Source organism: Teleopsis dalmanni, chromosome 2 (genome assembly GCF_002237135.1).
Source record: "Teleopsis dalmanni isolate 2A chromosome 2, ASM223713v2, whole genome shotgun sequence".
NCBI lineage: Eukaryota > Metazoa > Arthropoda > Insecta > Diptera > Diopsidae > Teleopsis > Teleopsis dalmanni.
This window is the reverse complement of record NC_051847.1, coordinates 107,979,973-108,000,633: the sequence shown is the minus strand read 5'-3', so window position 1 is coordinate 108,000,633 and position 20,661 is coordinate 107,979,973. Positions and strand designations below refer to the sequence as shown.

Here is a 20,661-nt window from a genome sequence, read left to right as displayed (position 1 = left end):
TATCTATATCTCTATATATATATCTCTAGATTTGCGAAAATTTATCACTCAACACCGACCTCTAATCATGCAACATACAAAAAAGTTATTCACTCTTAACGACTAAACTCGTCGGAATAGGAGACGTCCTATCTAATAGCTATCCACATGCAATCGTTAGAGATTTGTACAACCTTCACAATGAGAATAAAATAATTATTAAACCTTAATGTCCTTAAATTAAACCCTATAAAAATATAGGGAGTGCGGATAGAAAAGAAATTTGTAAAGTTCTTTCTCAAATTTACAAAGACGGTTTCTCAATCACATGTTCTTAATAATTATTAAAATTAAGTAATTAAATTGAAAAAAATTCTCATTCAAATCAAACTTCTATCCTATATTCTTAATCTGTTAAGTTCAATGTCCAATGTTTGCTTCAGCAAAAAGATAATGCTTAATTTTCTTAAAACAATCGGGACTATTGTATCTATATATCCACTAAAATGCTCATATGCATTGCTTAAGGTTGTAATTCAAGACTAATAACTTTCTTAATCTTTACGATTCTTGAACTACATTAATGGAACAAATCAATCATATTCTTCTATCTTCGTATACATTGGAACCATTAGCTTCAAATTTCAACTAAAAAAAAATAATGAAAAGGCCAAATAATGTAGGCCATCAGTGATATTAAAAATAAATTTTAATGTTATAAAAATTCATTCTGTCGGTGTTTCTGTCATATCATTTCGCAAGCAATATATTTTTAACTACACATTATTATTATAAAATCTTTCACACCATAACTATAATTGCTAACCTAGGAACAGACAACCCTTCATTGGGTTAGAGATTTGCTTTTAATTTAAAAGATCGGAACGCTTTTGTTTCATTGGTAGTCTCCATTCTTAATATCTAATAATTATATTATTATCTCTAAGCTATCGATCTTAAAATCAAAGTAGAATATATTCAAAATCTCTGTTCAGAAGACTATATTTATTAATTTTATTTATGGAGAATGAACTCAATTTTAAAAGTACATTGATTCACTTACTTTAAAATTCAATTAAATTAAAACACAGGATCTAGTAAAGGTTCACAGAGCCTAGAATAAGCAGCTTCAGTATAATATGAGTCTTGTTCCACTAGGAATACTTTCAATTTACTTTAAAAAGCTTAGATATATGCTTCTAACAATGTCAGACTCAAGAGTACAAACCCATAAATGTGAAAAGATTTATCCAATTATGACAATCAATATATTAAATTTAGGAACTCTCTATTCTGGAAGACAGCACTTATAATCCTAATAAGTTTCACTATATTTTGTGTTTGGAATGAGATAGCTTACTACTCAATGTGATTCTTCATATAAATTGATATATGTGAGAATTCATCCATCGGTTTTTTTTATCAATAGTAGTAACATTAAATAATATATATATGCTATGCTAGGCTCATAAGTAACGAGAGTTTGAATGATAAACTAAGATGCCAAGACAGAAGAGATTTCAACCATTTTTAATAGGGCTTAAAATTCTGTTGTGCCATAGGACACGCATGGGCAACATATATGCATGTGAAGCATACTAGTAACCTACTTTTGAAAGCATCTATGGTCAATTTAGGTACTATTCCCTAGAATAGTACCTTTAGATAATTAAACCTACGAAATGGTTTTACCGTCTCCGAAAAATACGGCAACAAAATGGGAAACTCAGTCCCAATAGAATTAAATGAGATTACTTTGACAAACTAATTCTAAATCAAAAAAATCAAAAATTCTCGATTAATTTATTAAGTCATTAGTCTGCAATTTATTTATTTGTAATATATTTGATCATTTCATTCAGAGGCAATGATCTAAAGAACACCACCAAGTACTGATATATAGATCTTTCTTCTCACCAAAGTTGAAGTTAGTATCCAAACTTTATCGAATAACTTCTTGTGATACTTGCGAAATTCTAAATATGAATAAGGCTGTTATTGACACCATATTCCGAAACGTGCAGAAAGCACATCGTGCTATTAAAATGGTTCAAAAACTTACTTGGAAGTCTTACTGGCATAATAGAGTAATCAGTGGCTCAATTTAGGTAAAGTTTTTCGATTATAAATATGTTTCTAACTTATCTACTCAACACATATCACCGAAGAATTATAAGAATTATTTATCGTATGCCATTAATATTAATCACTACTAAATAATTATTTTAATTTTTTAATAAATTTTTAAAATAAAATAATACTTTTCCATATATCTGATTTGCTGCAATTTATTTTGACGATCCTCCGATATGTATTTGATTACCTCAAACGTCTTTAAATTAAATGCATATTCCTTGTCACAGTTGTCATACTTTTTAAACTGTTTTGACTCACTGACCCCACAAACTGTCCCAATTTCTTTGTGATCGTTACGATTCATTCGAAGATTAATCGTTACTATTTTTGCTATTGTCAAAGATTTATGCGATCCATTGTCGTGAATGGATAAACTTTCCCAAGCAACAGAAGAAATCAAACAATTTATTTATTATTTATTTTTTTCTAAAAGGTATTTAGAACGGTTTTGATATAATGGAGTGTGGCATACACTCTGACTTCGTGGACCAACAGCGAACTTCACAAATGTGGATAACATTTCACCACAGTTCAAAGCAGTCGCAGTCAAAATTCGTTACACTTTCACTTTTCTATCAAACGATCAAGAAACCTCAAGTACACAAAATTTAAACGAAGTCATGCGAGATCAAAAACAAAAAATTGTAGTTGAAAAAAAAAAAAAATAATAAAAAATGCAATTTCATTAATTTTAAAAAATTACTAACGAAAAACAAATAAACACGACTTCAACGAAATGAAACGTTTAAAAATTTGATGATGAGTTGTTGCTGAAGCGACGGTGAAGAAGTGGTGGTCTGATTGAAGATGTTGAGATGTTAAGATGTACCCTATTTCTGTCTTTCATAATTTTATAGATGCAAATGGTTTTGTATGAAGAAAATCTTGTAATGCTCTTTATTAAAAGCATCACCTCTGTGGCAAGATTAAAATTTTTATCTCATGGTGGTTTCATGCAAATTCAATGGGAACCTCATAAATCGTCGCACTTCCCTTTTTCTTTTCCATTTTTTTTAAACGGTTTGTTTATTAGGCGCAGTGTGCTCAGCTTCATTGGCATTAGAATGTCTTCTGCGCCAATTTCGATTATGTGATACAATCCAAAGGCAGCTTCAATCCAATTGAGCTTCAAAGTCTCCTCGAATTGCACGCGCCAGAGTAAGACCTATCACAATACAGATTTCTGAATATTTTTTTGATGGAACTGTTTTAGCCATTCACTTGGCTTCTTTTAATGGCAATAAATCATGAACTCGGCTAAGTTTACTTAGATTTTCTATGAAGCTCAAATGTTCTGTATTCTGTACTACAACTGCTCAACCGAAGGCCGAACTAAGAGCTATAAATACATTTGAACCCAGAGTGTATATCCTATGCAGTTACCATGATGAATGGGCTTAGGAATTAAAAATAACAGAAAATCGAAAAAAGTTAGCTTGATGTATTCGTACTAATACGAGTACGAAATACGCTATCGGAGCCGAAATACGGACCGGACAAAAAACTACAAAAGAACTATTCGCATGCAACTTTTAAAGCGCGAAGCTTAACGTACTCGCTAGCTTAACATTCACTGTTCTCTCTAATCCACTGTCCAGTGTTTTGTTTGGACTTAAGTAAAACTTGTTACCAATCCACTGGAAAACAATTGCAGTCTTGTCATATTTACTTACTTACATGTTGCCTTTATTCCGCGCTACATGCTGTGAAGGTTAAATGGGCTTGTCATAACATTTGAACTTGTTGTACTCGTACGTACATTGTCAGAGAGACAGGCACATGCTGATGTTTGTATTTACATACGACTTCATACGACTTCATTTATTGTATATATATGGTACATATATATGTTTTCATGAAACGGCAAAAGCACATGGCTTAATTGAATCAGCACATTGACATGATGAAAAACGCTTATGTGGGATGTGGAAGAACGAGTTAATGCGTATATTCTGGCTGACGAAAGTTAAAATCTAACGTTGAACTTAGAGTAATTTGCCTTTAAGATGCTTTAAACCGTATTTCATACAAAGTTACAAAAAGCAACTTTCTAATAGGATATGCAAGTATCCAATATTTGCAAGCGTTAAGTAGTCAGCACTTGTTTGAATGTCTCCAAGAAAAGTGCATAATAGTGCATAATTAATTACGAAGATCAGGGAAGCAAGACGTAGCAATGCTTCTATCTTAAATCATTGCATGAACTTTGCATCCTACTCTCAAGCACTCAAAAGTATTCAGCGGTCCATCATAAATATATATTGCGCCTTGTTAGACTATTTCGAACTACCGATCCTTCAGCCAATTTACTACATATACACTATATATACTACATATAAATGAAGAGAGTTATTTCACACTATCTTTTATACCCTTTTGATTTAATTTAAATACATCACCGTTTGTGCTTAATTAAGCTTCTAGTATTATTCAGTGGTCCATCATAAATTTCTTTTTTTTGAACTTTACTGAAATTTGTCACCACCAACTCTTCCTGCCCTGTATCAATGTATCCTTGTTTGTAAGTATGTTAGATCATTTCGTTCCTTAACTTATAGCTTTTCTATATGTATATAAGACACATCGGGAATCAATTGGATCTTACGACAAGAAAGAAATAAATAATTATTGAATTACAGAGAACGTAAAAAGTAAGAATTTTGGCTAAGTAACTTTCATTTTTTGGTAATTTAATAATGTTTCTATTATTACTATTATTACTTAAAGAAATTAGTTGCTAATAATCAAAGTAAAACCATTTTTCTAAAGTAAATACTACCTTAAATAGGCTATAAAGTGGTTTGACTACCACCTAATAGTGCTATACATTTTAAAGTATCGTGTATCTTAAATGCAAACATAAGAAAAACGTGACTAAATTAATTCAATATGATTAATATCAATTAACGTGCATGTATTTTTTATAAAGTCTTATATTAATAAGCACATAATAAAAATTATCTATATTATAATGACTGAAAATGCGCTATAAGCATCGTCCAAATATTAGGTATGAAAGATGATTATTGACATGCGTTCGTAACGTTAAAATATTATTCCATTATTGCAATTAACGCATTGTCGCAATTAACTCGCTAAGTATATAGCAATTAGTTGCGTTTTCAATACCCAGTTGGTATAGATAATTTAGTCAAACAACATCGAATATTATTTTGCCAGTGTTGGTAACAGGGAATTAGAAATATTTTAAACAAAAAATTTCTTAAACATATAAACATAAATAATAAATAATTAATTAAAAATACGTTATCAAAGTTTTAATACTTTTTAAGTATTTTGTGTTAATAGGTTCGATTTTTATATCTAAATTTATCTATTCGGTTTTCTTTCCTACTTTGTTTAATTCGCTTTTGTTAATTAAATTTTAATTATGGTATTCTTACTAATTGTAAAGTGTGACCATTTAATTAAAATATTTAAGTAAGTTTACTATGCAGAGCAGAATAAACATATATACATATACATATGAAAACATATTATGCTGCACCATTATTATCGCCTACAATTCCTATGACCAAACTCCTAATATTTTTATAGGCGATATATTAAAAAATTAATGTAAAAAGAGATTATTAAATAAGTTTAATATTCGTAAGGTGAATTTAAAGTTCGGCAGCAAACACAAAAATAATTTTAAACAGTACTCGTTTATGTTTTGTAAAAACGTTAATCCAATTAAAAACGCTTTTTGCTTTGAGAGATCGCTTTGAGATATTTGAGATCAGAAGAAATATTTTTAAAATTTAATTAATTTGACACTAACAAAAGTTTTAGATAATGAATTGGTGACAAATTAAAACTTTGTCCCAAAAACTATATCAAAGCGCCTCACTTCCAAAAACCATAAAATACCAATTACTTGAGATTTGTAATTAACGATTGATTAATTCGAATAGACATCAAATGACATAAATACAATACAAAATAAGTTGCTTCGTTAATATAAAAATAAGTTAAAATCAGAGCACAGAAACAGAAATAAAAAAGTAATTAATCAACATCAACCGAAACCAACAAAACATCTATTTATCCGGTCAGTCGAACTAAAGTGTTTGGTACTCCCGCATGCCAGCAGCCAGCAGCCAGTACTATACTTAGCTTTTTCTCTGCTTTTGTAAACAATGTGCGTAACTAATATGCCGACACGTATTATAGCGCAATTTTGAAATGTTGGTGTAGATTTTGAATATGGAAAATCCAAACCTGAACTTCCGGCTAATATAATGTTGGATTTAAATTAGTGATTAGAAACTTTATGAGAATAGATGCATCGTGCGACATTTACACGATTTTTATATGGAACCAACCGCACTAACTTTTAATTATTTTTAGATTTTGGCATTTTTGATAATAGGACTTAACTCTTACTTGTGCTACGCACAGCGACGCCCTAGAATTTATAACGCACTTATAACCACCGATGAAAATCTTATATCAAGCCGTGCTTATCCAGTGATACAACCTACAATTCATGAAACGCGCCTGGCACAATATCCTTTTGGACCATATGCATACTCACCGTTTGTGCGATTTGGACAACCGGTTGCTCCAGGCTTAGGACCAAGGCAACAGGTAAATATAATCTTTCATAAAGGCGTTCATAAAATCATTTTAAATATAGCATTAATGCAACTAGATAATAACCCAAAACAATTTTTCTAATAAAAAAATTTTTTCATAATTAAATACTTAAAATATTAAAAAAAATACATAATGTATGTAAAAATGTCTTTTTTTTTCATTTTATACCAGCTTCCGTATCCTTTACCGCAGTCGCAGTTTCCGCCACAATTTATGCGCCGTCCCTTGCCTTCGTATGTACCGCCACAACCATATCCACAACAAACAGAAACACCCAACCCACCGACAGCTCCAGCTCAACAACCAACGTCACAACAATCAGCACAACAGAATCCAAATGAACCACCAACACCTCAAAGTCCAGGTGCTGGAAAAACTCCACAAGACGGCAAAGTACCGATTCCCTTAAATGAGTATGGACTACCACCATCGCTAATTCCCTTGTCACAATATCCACATCCAAACGCAAATTCAGTACATTTGCCGCCATACGGTTTTAATCCAGTAAATCCATTAGGATTTAATTCCCCCTACGGTTACAGAGACAACTTTTTGCCTCCCTACGATTACTTACCGAATCATATGCAAGGATTTGCTGGACCACAACCTACACAAACACCATCAACAAATGCTCCTACGCCAACTGATATCAACACTGAACCCTCGGATGCCACGGAAACCGATTCTACCTTTGAAACTACTCAAACCAATCCTCAAGTAGCAACGACACCCAGTTTTGATAGCATTAAAAACGCTTCGAACAAGCCAAAAGACATACCAGACGTACCACCACCACCAATACCAGCCGGTAAACCGAAAAATTCGTAGATTTCTTTAGAGAATTGTAGAAAATTATATTTCTTTTATAAAAAAAACCTATTTATATGAGTGCCAATTAACAAAAACTATTCTTAAATTTTGTATTAAATATTTTATTTAAATAAATTATGTTATTTTACTAATTAACAATAAAGCAAAATGCATTACCAAAATTAATTTATACAAAAGAAAATCGTTATATTAAAAATTCAATTTAATAGTTTATTAAAAAATAATATATATAATATATAAATAATATTATATTATTATTTTTATTTTTTTTTATATATTATTATTCATTATATACAACCAGACTTAATTTACCATCTTTATTTTCTCAAATACATATACATTTTTTTTTATTCCAACTAAGAATCATTCTAAAACTGTCTTCGATCAGTTTAACAATAGTTTCGACACATTTATATCTTGAGAAGTTAATCGTTTCTGAAATACTTATCCCAAACATTTATAAGAATATTATCAAAAAATATTAACCCACTAAAATCATCTCTTAGGAGTGAAAAATGAAGACTCCCATTTCCCTAAATAAAAGAAAACTGTTTCACGTCAACAAAAAATTGATCGAAGTTCATTAATTATATATATACAATTTTCTAGTCCAAATTTATTTATTTATTTTCTTAAAATAAACAATTTTTTAATAGAAATATATTTTAAACACTAGAGAATTACAACAGCAACAATCTTATTTTTAATTAATTATATGCAAGTATCAATATGTTCAGACACACCTTAATTTCACATAAATCTTAATTTCACTTTCGTTTCAACGAAATTAAATTGTTTTTTCCATACAAATTTCATCTTTAAAATTAGAACGAAATTAAGGAATATGGCCTTAATTGCATGGAAACAATGGCACAAATTAAGGGACATTTCAAATGCAACAACATATAAAATAAATTTTAAGTAAAAAATAAACTTGAGATAATGAAAGTGACATTTTTTTGTTTAAATTAATGTCAGTGACGGTTGACTTTAATAAAACCGGGAAAATATTTTCAAAGTAGTGCAAATTTTTAAATTTGAGTATAGAGAAAGAACTGTAACTGTTATTAATTGAAAAATAATAATTCATATACCTGTAATCCCCTTAATCTAATAAAACTACTGAATGTCATCCTTTATAGTTATAATAATCAACTTTTAAAATTTCCCAGATACAAATGACGTTTGGAGCATGTCATTTTTAACATTTGATTTGTAAACAAAAAACATATGATTTCGTTCATTTGGGGCAGTATGAACATTTACCAAATTAACTTAATTTCATTTTTATGAAATTAAGGAAATTTGACTGTCTGTACATGGTATAAGTTGTTCACCAATGATATTAAAAACAAGTAATTTCAATTTAGCTACATATACTACCAAAAAAAAGATATTTATCAATTTCTTAAATAATTTAATATAATTTTTTTATTATTAATATTTTCGCTTCTCTTTTATTAGCGCTTCGTTTACAATCTAGTGCGACGCCGTAAAAACATGCAATATTCGCGAACGACAAAACAAGCGAAATCAATTATTTTAAATTACTTATTTTCGCTGAAAATAAATAATTGAACTGTTGCCATTAAGTCATTTTTTCCCATTGTACTAAATACACTCAGCCCTACGCAGAATAAAACTGCCAACCGCAATGTCTAGCCGTCCAAGGTTCTATCAGCGCAACTGTTGCAGTTGAATTGATCTATCGAATGTTTTCACTACTCTGTTCTGTGTAGGGCAGCATATGTTTATATATATTTAATCATTAGTAGCGAACTCCCGCAATGCGAGTCTGCTTGTTTATAAACGAAACAAAATAATATTTTAAAACGACATACAGGAAAAACTGAAAGACATAATACTTATTTTAACTATTGAAATTTAATAACTATTAAACCTGGAGATTCCAGGAAAGCACTCTAATTTTGCAATTTAATGACGATTCCATAAATCATACAAGCGAAAACAGTAATGTTAATTTCGTTATATGTATTTATCTTTATTTTCATTCATAGGTTTATATAACAGAAAATAATTAATGATATCTTCTGGTAAACTCTTCTGGCAACATCTTTACTTGTCCGGCATTTTATAATGCTTTTAATTTTGTTTTGACCTCTCTTTCTTGCATTTAGCCTTTGACTTGCTTTACAGGGTTGCAAAATAAACAGAAATTCGAAATTAAAAATTTAATTACATCATTCATAGATAAATGCTGATTAAAAACATATAAACAAATTGTATAACACATATATATTCTATAATATACTATTAATTAATTATTAAAAATTATCAGTGTAGTAAGAATTAAGATATCTTTCTGCATAACTTAAATATTCCAAATAAATAAGTTCGAAATTCGAACATCATTCATGAGTTTTGCTTTATTTACTTTAGCGAAGCGAACTATGCGTTTAGTATGGATGTGCGTTTATTTGTGAAAAAGGGAGATAGAAAAACAAAGCGAGCGTCATTTCATATAATTTCATATTTTTTACAATTTATCAGCAAAATAATTTGTTATAAATTTTGTGTCGTGTGTGATGTGCTTAAGCAACGTATTCGGAAGTGATTTAATAATTGTTTAACGTTATCAATAACTGAACAAATTGTACTTTTATAAAATACCTAACCTTATATGAAAAGTGTAAGAAAAGTAAATGACAAAATGAAAGAAGAGGCGCGAAATAAAAAAGTGCCGCCTAAAAAGTCCAACGACGAAATACTGAGTGCACTTTATCGTCACAACAATTTCGATTCAATTAAAGATGAATCGCTGGACATTGATATATCTGCATGTGTTACGATTAATGCCGATGGATTAATAAATGGTAGCAGTCTGTCGTCATCGGATTTTTGGCGTGTACTGGACGAAAGCGCACGCAATTCTGAGCTCGACGATGTGCTAATGAGTAATCATGATTCCTCAAGTTTACGTGAATTTTGTCAAGATAGAGATGCTACTAATTCTTGTTCATCTATGAAAAGTTTAACAAATGGCTTGGGTAAGGTGAAAAATGATCAGCCAAATTCATTTAGTGGGACTTTTGTGAGACCAGAGCCGCCTAGTTCATTACTATTTTCGCCAATTAAAAAGGCAGTGGTTAAAAGTCCACCAGACTTTCGACAATTTAAAATCAAAGATCAGATTGGATCTCAATTCGATTGTAAAACAACAAAGACAGCAGCTGCCATTAAGGAGGAGCCAATTGACCAAGAGGCTGCTGCTAAGTTAGTCATTAAAAGTAAAGCGATCTCAAATTCCAGTACAAGCTCTGAACCAATTCAGTGTTCGCGTAGCACTACAAATGTCTCTACAACAACGGCGACGACGACCACGACAGTGGGCACCCAAAATCAAGAATCTACTGTATATATAGCTCCAACCACGCGCTTTAAATGTTTGGACTGCAATTCTATTTTTCTGAAAGACCGTCAGGACTATGTTACGCATTATATTGCCAAACATCGTATAAAATTTGTTTGCAGCGAATGCAACCGCGAATTTGAACAGGAAGTTGGACTCAAGAAACATTTCAAATCTCACCGACCTACAGATGGACGCAAAGATACCTGGAAGATATGCCCCGAATGCGGCAAGTGGTAAGTCTTACTCAAAAATTAATCAAGTTAATACCAGTATTCATTAATATTGTTATCGTTAGTCTTAAGCATGGCAGCATGTGGATGCATCGAAAAATTCATAGTGAAAACAAGCAATACGGCTGTGATATTTGTGGCCAAAAATTCGTGCAGAAAATTAATCTCACACACCATTCACGCATGCACACAGCTGAAAAACCCTACGAATGTCCAGAATGTCAGAAAAGGTACATAATTCATTGTGCATATAAATTTAACTCTGTATAATGTCATGTTTGAAATTCCAGATTCCAGGAACGATCTCACTTGCAACGTCACCAAAAGTACCACGCACAAATACGTTCCTTTCGTTGCGATAAATGTGGTAAAATGTACAAAACGGAACGGTGTCTTAAAGTTCACAATCTAGTGCATTTGGAGCAACGGCCGTTTGCGTGCAAAGTTTGTGATAAATCTTTCATTAGTAATTCCAAGCTGAAGCAACATTCAAATATACATACAGGTGAACGGCCGTTCAAGTGCAACTATTGCCCACGAGATTTTACAAACTTTCCTAATTGGTTAAAGCACACCCGTCGACGCCATAAAGTCGATCATAAGACCGGCGAGCATTTGGAAAACATTCCTTCATATTGTTCCAAAAAATCTACAAAAGCAGCGACAAAACCTGCCGCGCCGCCTAAGATTGCACCTAAGCCTAACGAAGCAGATAAGGAAGTTGTTACAAAACCACAAATAAAACGTAATAATAACAAACGCGTTCAAGCAGCAAACGATAAACAAAAAAACGAAAAGAATTGTCTCGATATAACGCAAAACACTGATAAAAAAACTGAAATTGCCGGAGAAAACGTGGACTCTGTAATGCAAAAGTCAAAACGCGAAAGAAAGCAATTAACACCGAAACAAGTGCAGGAGGCACCAGTCGAAGAAAAAGCTACAGAAGCGCCAGCAACCACGAATAATATAAAACGCGAAATCGTTGATAATTGTGGATTTCCTGACCTGCACACGTTAAGCATAACCTCAGCTGAGGAATTCATAATGGAACAAGCCCTGCAAATGGAGGAGTGCGGCTTATATGAATCGCCTGTGGTCGATACGGACAACGCTATTTCTGCTGAAACTGCAGCCGAAATGCACTTCAAAATAAAACGAGAAATATCAGCAAACGAAATAAAGCGTGAAGAAAATTGTAAGTAATTTTAAAGTTGAATACATTGTAACTAGTAACTATTACTAATATCATAACATTTGTAACCATAGTTTTATTAAATGGAGCAAATCAACGTCTTATCTGCTCTTCATTGGAATCATCACCGTTTTCGTCGCCGGCTTCAATTGAGTTATCTTCAACGAAGCTACCTTTGACTTGTCCGCCATTTCAATCTGAAATCCCAAACGGCAACTTGTTCTTCCTACCTTCTACAGTGGCAGTAAATAACTCAAACGTGGTACCTATAAAATTACAAAACGATATGGACAACGCAGCCTCAATTTCAAACGTAAATATCGATTCTCCATTGTTGCCACAATTGCCATCCATGCAATTCGAGGACGAACAATTGCCGTCACATCATACATCAACTCAAACGAGTCAGCTATTACTGAACCAACTTTACTTGCCGATGACCGTCAGCATGCCCTTCATGATGCAGTCGAATCAGATGCTGCCATCCGTTAATACGTTGCTCTTCACCACACCCAATAGTAATAATTATTTGTATGGAAACAATGACGTTCCAACAACAGCAGCCACAACAACAACAGCACAGCAAAATTTGACCTAATCCAAAAATATTCGTTTTATTTACTGACCACTGACCACTGACCCAGACTTTTCTCAATTTCTATGTAGATTAGTTTTGTGCATTTAGATTATAAAACGGTTGCAGTTTGCAGTACAAATGTTAAGAAATTCGGATAGAGATAGATATAAGTTCAATATTTACTCGTATGTACCACAAGCGATGTATATAGGGTGTAAGTAAAGGTTTGAAAATTATAAATGTGCTACATTAGTGTCCAGAACTATGTATAGGTTTGTATGACTAATTATTGTGTTATGTTTTATGTAATGTAATAAATTTAATTTCAAATCGCTAGATAAGATAAGTAAATCAAATATTGGACAGCATTTTAATAAAAAACAATTTAAAGAACTTTGCTGAACGCATGCAGTGCATGTGACGATTTGTGCAAAGTGATTTAAGAAACCTCCGAACATACTGTTTCGATTACGAGGCATTTCCTATCGCGTTTTCTAATAACTTGTGTTAAATATACAAAAACATTTTATATAAATAATTATATATATTAAATATATTTTCTGTATAGGTTTAAGTATTTTGACAAGTGAATATTGGTTGATTAAATTTTATTTAAACAGACAAAGTCTTTTTTTTATATATGTTGGGTGGTGACGTTGTAACTAGTGACTAAGGATTTTCCAAGATGGGTTGAGAAATAATATATACAGTGATTTTTAATTTATTAATTAATTTCATTTGCGTATGAAATTGCTTCGTTCATTTCGCTTTGGAAAATTTGAAAGCTTACGAAAGCTTAATTCTGTGAATTAACTTTATTCGAAATTGACGAAATGTGTGGATTGTATGTGTGCCTTTGTATTCGTGCAAATGTGCAGATGGTCACCTTGATTGAAAGCTCTCACACTCACATCGCCTACAGTGAAAATTGTCATACGCTCTGGCAGGAAAATGGATTTGGTATGCAAGATATTTCTTGAATTCTGTTCGCCTGGTAAAAGAGAGTATTGAGACAATTTTTAAATAATATTAATTATAATAAGGCTTCGTTCCTGGTCAAACAAAAGTGCTTGAAACTAGTCTGTCCGTCCGCGTATTAGGTAAATGATGTACCAAAACTTTTTGGACCTCATCGTAGTTGAAAAGTTTTTAAGCAGTGCACTTGAGGACATAGGAATAATATGGATGTTATAGAGCGAAGTTACCAATTGCGTAGACTAGTGAGATAAGTTTTGTAGGAACATATGCTGATACTGGAGAAGATGGAACCGATTCTGATGATGATTCTAGTTTTTAAATTATTTATTATTATCAAAATTATTTATCATACAAATAGAATAATGTTCAAAAAGTGAAAGCCGGAAAAATATTTGTGAAGGTCTTTAAATTTTTAACAACGGAGCATTAAAATCATATTTATCCGAGTTTTTAAAAAATCATTTTCCACTACTTTTTAATGAATTCACATAGTCCTTTTTAGACTACCTGACTCAGATTTTTATACTGAAGAAAAGCCCGTACAGCGCAGGTAGCCACATCTTGATTTTATGTACTTCACAGCAAAAAATGCACATTAAATGTTTTCTTTTATCTTTCAAATGAAAAATACATACACATGGCTACAAATAGATGCAATCTAAACAAGGGATATCCAAGGTTTTACGCTACTTGCAGAGATCCTATGCGCTCACTTTAGAATTATTAATAATTTGAGTGGGATCCAATGTAGCAAAGTCGTGTCAAAGTATGCTCGATTATTTTTACTTTCTTCATAACAACTATATTGGAATTGTGAAATAGAATGTTTGAGTACATCCTTATTTCAATGAACATTCATACAGCTTTATTTTAATACAATTATTTGACAGGTGTTATGGTTTGGTCCAAATCAAATGATTTTGCGAACATTAATATATATATTTAAATTCCGTTGTCATTTACTTACCTATTGTTATACGGCTATATTTTTAGCCAATCCCCAAAAACCTGCTAATTACCTTTAAAATGGACTGCATTATACCATAGAGAAAGTACACCTTTTTTGCAAGTAGGGAAATATTAGGAGAATGACCTATACTTACCTTAATTACACAGGTAACGAAACAACAACTTAGTTGTTTCATTAGGCATAAGACGCACATACTATTTTCTAACTTTATATGTAATATATTAGCAGTTCTATGACAGGTAATGGGATAATAATAATAAAAGGTATTCGTGAAAATTGCCCAACAGCCGGTACTGCGGCCAGAAGAGACCTATTGTACCAGTTTCACTATTGATTAAACAAAGCCCCTTAAAGCTTTGTGAATAAAGTCTAGAACTAAATCTAGAGAAGAGTTCTTAATCTGTTCTGGTGACAGAAATTCCTTATGAAACAGGTTTCTTCTGTGCGTTATTAAAGCTGGACAGTCACAAAGAATGTGCATGGTTGTTTCCTCATCTTCGAGGCATAATCTGCATTCAGAGTTAGCAGATAATTGTAGTTTATGAAGGTGATATTTCAGACCATAATGACCTGTAATGAAACCCGTTATCATCCTTAAATTACATTTTGAGAATTTAAGAATGTTTTTGTAGGAGTAAGGTGTTATCAGTGCTTTGCTTTGTCTGAGTCCTGGAAAGTTTACCCAGTACTCTAGCCGCATATGATTTTCCATTTCCTTGATAATCTGTTTTGTACTAGCCCAGTTTATTCCACAAAAGGGTTGAGGGCCTATAAAAGCAGTTTTTGATGCAGTTCTGGCAAGCTCATCAGCTTTTTCATTTCCCAAAACTCCTCTGTGGCCCGGAACCCAGTAAAGGTTTACTTTATTCCGAGCTGCAAGTGATTGCAGAAGATCGTAACACTCAAGGACCTGTTTTGATTTGAAAGTCCAAGAAGAAAGAGCTTTAAGAGCAGCCTGGCTGTCAGAGTAAATAACAATTTTCGAGCCAGAAGGTTTTTTGATTAAATTGGATCTTACGCATAAGTTGATTGCGTGGATTTCAGCTTGGAAGACACTCGGCCATGTGCCCATTGCTTCCGAAATGCTGGTGTTGGGTCCAAATACACCAGCGCCAGTGCCTTCATCCATCTTTGATCCATCTGTGTACCAAACCAAACTTTTTGGGTCAACCTGTGGGCCTCCATTCTCCCACGTTGAACGTGATGGTAGGTGTACCTCAAATTTTTTGCCAAAACGATGGAGTTCTGTTGTATAGTCTCCATCGCATTGAGGAATTTTATGTGCTCCAAATATTTTTAATATTGTTGTATGACCATAGTCAAGACAACTCTTGTTCATGTGGAGTTTTAGTCGAAGCGCACTAAGCGCAGCCGTAGATTGAATGTGTATGTGCAGAGGTGTCAATCCAAGTATAGCCTCAAGTGCTGCAGTTGGACTTGTCCTCATAGCACCAGTCATTAAGAGACACGCTAATCTCTGGAGCTTCATGCAAACAGCAATAGATCCAGCCTGTGTGACCTTTTGCCACCAAACCAGGCAACCATATGTCATGATAGGACGTACTACTGCCTGATATATCCAAAATATAATCTTTGGGTTTAGGCCCCAAGTTTTACCTATACAGGACCGTATTGTCCATAAAGCCGTTAATGCTTTGTTATATACTTTATTTAAGTGTGAACTCCAAGTGAGTTTACCATCTAGGACAACACCTAGGTACTTTGTTTCACTGGAAAGAGAAATATTAGTGTTTCCTAAACGTACGGGACCTATGTCTAGTTTACGTTTGAGTGTGAAAGGCACAACAACAGTTTTCTCCGGATTTATGGAGAGACCCTCACTTTCGCACCACGCTAAAATGCGTCGAAGGTGCCCTACCAAGATCTCTGATAGACTGCTACCATGCTTTCCAGATACTATTATAACTAGATCGTCTGCATACCCAATGGCGTCACAACCAATATTCTCCAACAAGATTAAAAGTTCATCAACAACCACTGACCAGAGCAAAGGAGACAGTACTCCACCCTGTGGGCAACCTTTTGCGGCCTCAACAGCTACAGACGTTCTACCTAAGGTTGATGTAATTTTTCTGCTTTGAAGCATCGCCTCAATCCAGGAAATAACATTAAAATCAACATTTCTGTTAGTTAAGGCATTCGAGATCGAGCCATAACTCGTATTGTCGAAAGCTCCTTCAATATCCAGAAATGCACAAAGCGCAATTTCTTTGTTTTTGTGGGCCTTTTCAATTCTACTGACCAAGTTATGTAAGGCCAATTCGGTAGATTTCCCTTTGGAATAAGCGAATTGAGTTTTGTGAAGAGGTTGACTTTTAGACAGTTCTGTACGAATATAGATATCTATGAGTCTTTCCATAGTTTTCAGGAGGAAGGATGAGAGACTAATCGGTCTATACGATTTAGCGTCATCACTTGGTCTATTACCATTTTTTGGTATAAATACCACTTTCACTTCTCTCCAAGCTTCAGGTATATGTTTCCAGCATAGGCTAGCCCTAAAAATCACCTTTAAAGGATTGATAAGAACGTCTATGCCGTTTTGTATAAGTGCCGGGAAGATACCATCACTTCCTGGTGACTTGAAAGGACTGAAAGAATTAACTGCCCATCTGATTTTATCAATGTCAAAAATGATACCAGATAGCGACATTAAACGATTGTCTGGTTGTTCATAACTTAACGTGCGCCTATCTATGGATGCATCACATAAGATCGATCCTGGAAAGTGCACATGTAGTAAATGTTGTAAAGTTTCCCTGCCATTTGCTGTGTAGAGACCATCATTCTTTTTCAATAGACCAATGTCATTTGAAAGAGACTTTCTCAACACTTTATGAAGGCGAGCCATTTGCGGAGTGTTGTCAACACCGTCACAGAAAGTTTTCCATGATTTCCGTTTAGATTTTCTAATCTCATTGTTGTAGGCAGTCAAGGATGTTTTATAGTCGACCCACACCTCTGATCGCTTTGCTAAATTAAAAAGCTTCCTAACCTCCCTGCGCATTTCTTCGAGCCTTTTGTTCCACCATGGCACATCCCGTCTGGATGTACTTGGTTCAACCTTACATGCATCTTCATGCGCCTGAGAGATAACAGAGTTTATTTGATCTGCAGCTAATTCAAGTTCATCAATATGACTGATTGAATTCAGTAACTGGTCCTCCTTACTAGCTAAGGATAGTCTAAAGATTTCCCAGTTGATACACTTACGTGCAGCTGGCAAATTTTTATGTAAAAAGTGACCCGGCAGTTCAAAGAGAATATGTTGGTGGTCAGATAAAGAAACCTCCTTTGAGACCCTCCAATTAACAACATAATTGGAGATAAATTGACTAGTAAGAGTAAGGTCAAGAACCTCTCTTCTAATGGCATTAATAAAAGTGGGTTCAGAACCATTGTTCAATATGCTGACGTTATTACTACTAAAGTATTCTAAAAGCATTTGCCCTCTTCTATTTATGTTAGTGCTACCCCATAAGGTATGGTGCGCGTTTGCGTCGCAACCAATTATAAATTGTAAATTATTGGATTTGCAATAACTTACCAAGTTTGTGACTGCTTCAGGTGGTGCTTCATCTGCATCGCCTGGAAAGTAGGCCGATGCGATCACGATCTCTCGTGTTCCGCACTCCGTCGGGATCTCAAAAATGGCCGACACCAAGTCCCTCTGGATGAAATCTGGAATTGGAATACAGTTAACATTTTTGTTTACTAGTATAGCAGTTCTAGGCGACTCTATGTCACGTTTATATATCAACTTGATTGATGTTGAAGGCCTTTTATATGCCCACCGACTGTCCATGGCTCCTGGATAAGCGCTATGGCCAGTCCTTTTGTGGCGAAGGTCCTGCACAAGGTAGCCGATGCTCCTTTCGCGTGGTGCAGGTTCGCCTGTAACACCCCTATGGTGCTCATTTTTGTTGAGTTTTATTGAGAGAGCGTTCGACTTCCTTTTGAAGTCGAGCTCTTCGTGGCCCTTTTTCCTTCTGGCGCTCTTTTGGAGTTGTTGATGCTCCACCCACAGGTGGCCGCATCCAAAGCCTTTTTTGAATGGCGGCTCTACTAGTAGTTGGGGCCTCATTTGGATTCACAATAGACGTAAGTGTTGATTGTGGGACCACGTGCTCCACTTTCTGTTTCTCCGTCCTTGTGATCTGGAGTTTATTTGGAACCTTTTGTTCCACAGGCCGTTGTTCTGGCTGCCCCTCCTTTGTCATACTGTTAGTTTTAAGCAGTAGCTTGACATGGCTGAAGCGATATGCAATTCTACCTCCACTCTGGACCAGTGAGTTCCAGGATGCATCGTCGACAGCAAAGACGATGTGGAGCAGTGAACCTTCTGCGGTCCGCTGTAATACCTTCCAGGTGCTTGCTTTAATCCTGTTCTGGGCCTCAATTGTGGCAAGAACCTTGGTATTTTCAAAATCGCAACTGTGTGGGAAGTATCCTCGCACCAGATGTGTTTTTGGAAACTCCGACTCTTCAACCACTTTGGCGCCCAGTTTAGCCTTTGTTGCAATAGCTGCCGCATTTTTACGGACCCATTCAGCCGTTTGGTTATTTGTGCACACCTTCATGAGCCATCCCGTACGAGGGAAACAACCTTCAAATTCTGGTTTAACCTCGTCAGACGCCAACTCTATGGCAGTCTCAATTATAGCCTCCTGTAGCTGTGCAGTCTGTTCCCTGTTTAGGGGGCACTTAGCCAAATCAAAAGGAACAAATCCTAATTTGATCCCCTTGGCTTGACTGGCTACTTGGCTGAAAGAGGGTTTACTCGATCCCTGAATCGAGGTGTTTTGTTTTGGTTTCTTACCAGCTGGCATGACCATGTCGTCAGATAAAGCCCTTTTAGCTGGCGCACGAGTTGGAAGTTTAGAAACCATGTCTAGGGCCACATCCCTAGAGTGTCCCTGACTCATGTAAGCCTTTAACCTCCTCTTCTGCATTGAGTTCAGTTTCACAAAACCCTTCTGGTCATGTAAACTGATCCCTTTCATACAAACATTGACAACAGTAGCACCTGACTGTTGAGAACAGAGACTGACTCCGTCAATGTCAATAGAGGCAGCATCAGACCCTTCAGTTTCTGTGCTGCTAGCATCAGTATACTGTGGAAAAACAACATTTTCCACAGCGTGTATATTTTTGCAGATGTGCCCAACAGCACCATCTTCAAAAGGTTCACTGACCTGTGACACAACAGTCGACTGGTCGTTGTTAATTCCCTGCCCGACAGCAGTAGTGTTTGATGCGATAAGGGTAGCATCATCCCCTTTAGTTTGTTCATTAGACGTATCCATATGATATCCCACGAGTATTAGGTAAGTATAAAGTCGCCAGGTAATGGGATAGATAGATAGTGAAGTTTTATTCTCGAAACTAGATATAAACAAATATAATAGACTTCTTCATCATTGTAGACTCTTTTAAGCGGAAATTATTGCTTTGGTTTCCCTTGAAGTGGATAATATATTGAATTGGAATGTATATATGCTTTAAAGATCTTGAGTTTGGTATAATATTTTATCTTTGACAGTTTTAAGCTGAAACGTAACTGTATTTGAGATGCCAACGTGGTTAAACATTTCTCTTCTTTAGGTTACCGATCACACAGATAGCATTGGATAAGCTGGTCAAACAGATTACTTAAGGAACACATTCAGAACATCGAAATAAACTGTGCATTATTGAATATTTCCTTCTTATTATGTTGAAGCTAATTGAGTCAGTACACTTAGTCAGTACCTATTAGCTGCGTGATTT

General features: G+C 34.4%; 2 protein-coding genes across 2 annotated transcripts in view; both read left to right on the top strand.

Moving 5' to 3' along the window:
• Positions 1 to 7,632, top strand: part of LOC119682469 (proline-rich receptor-like protein kinase PERK9) — a 14,050-nt gene extending 6,418 nt beyond the window's left edge. The window contains exons 2-3 of the mRNA XM_038095918.1: positions 6,469 to 6,708; positions 6,889 to 7,632. Of these exons, the coding sequence (XP_037951846.1) occupies positions 6,469 to 6,708; positions 6,889 to 7,545 (897 nt within the window). The 3' untranslated portion in view covers positions 7,546 to 7,632. The remainder of the gene's footprint in view (positions 1 to 6,468; positions 6,709 to 6,888) is intronic.
• Positions 7,633 to 9,961: 2,329 nt separating this feature from the next.
• LOC119675372 overlaps positions 9,962 to 20,661 on the top strand; it is a 14,667-nt gene continuing 3,967 nt past the window's right edge. Inside the window, exons 1-5 of the mRNA XM_038086570.1 lie at positions 9,962 to 11,154; positions 11,217 to 11,381; positions 11,442 to 12,349; positions 12,421 to 12,938; positions 16,548 to 16,955. Coding sequence (XP_037942498.1) covers positions 10,190 to 11,154; positions 11,217 to 11,381; positions 11,442 to 12,349; positions 12,421 to 12,938; positions 16,548 to 16,955 — 2,964 coding nt within the window. The 5' untranslated portion in view covers positions 9,962 to 10,189. The remainder of the gene's footprint in view (positions 11,155 to 11,216; positions 11,382 to 11,441; positions 12,350 to 12,420; positions 12,939 to 16,547; positions 16,956 to 20,661) is intronic.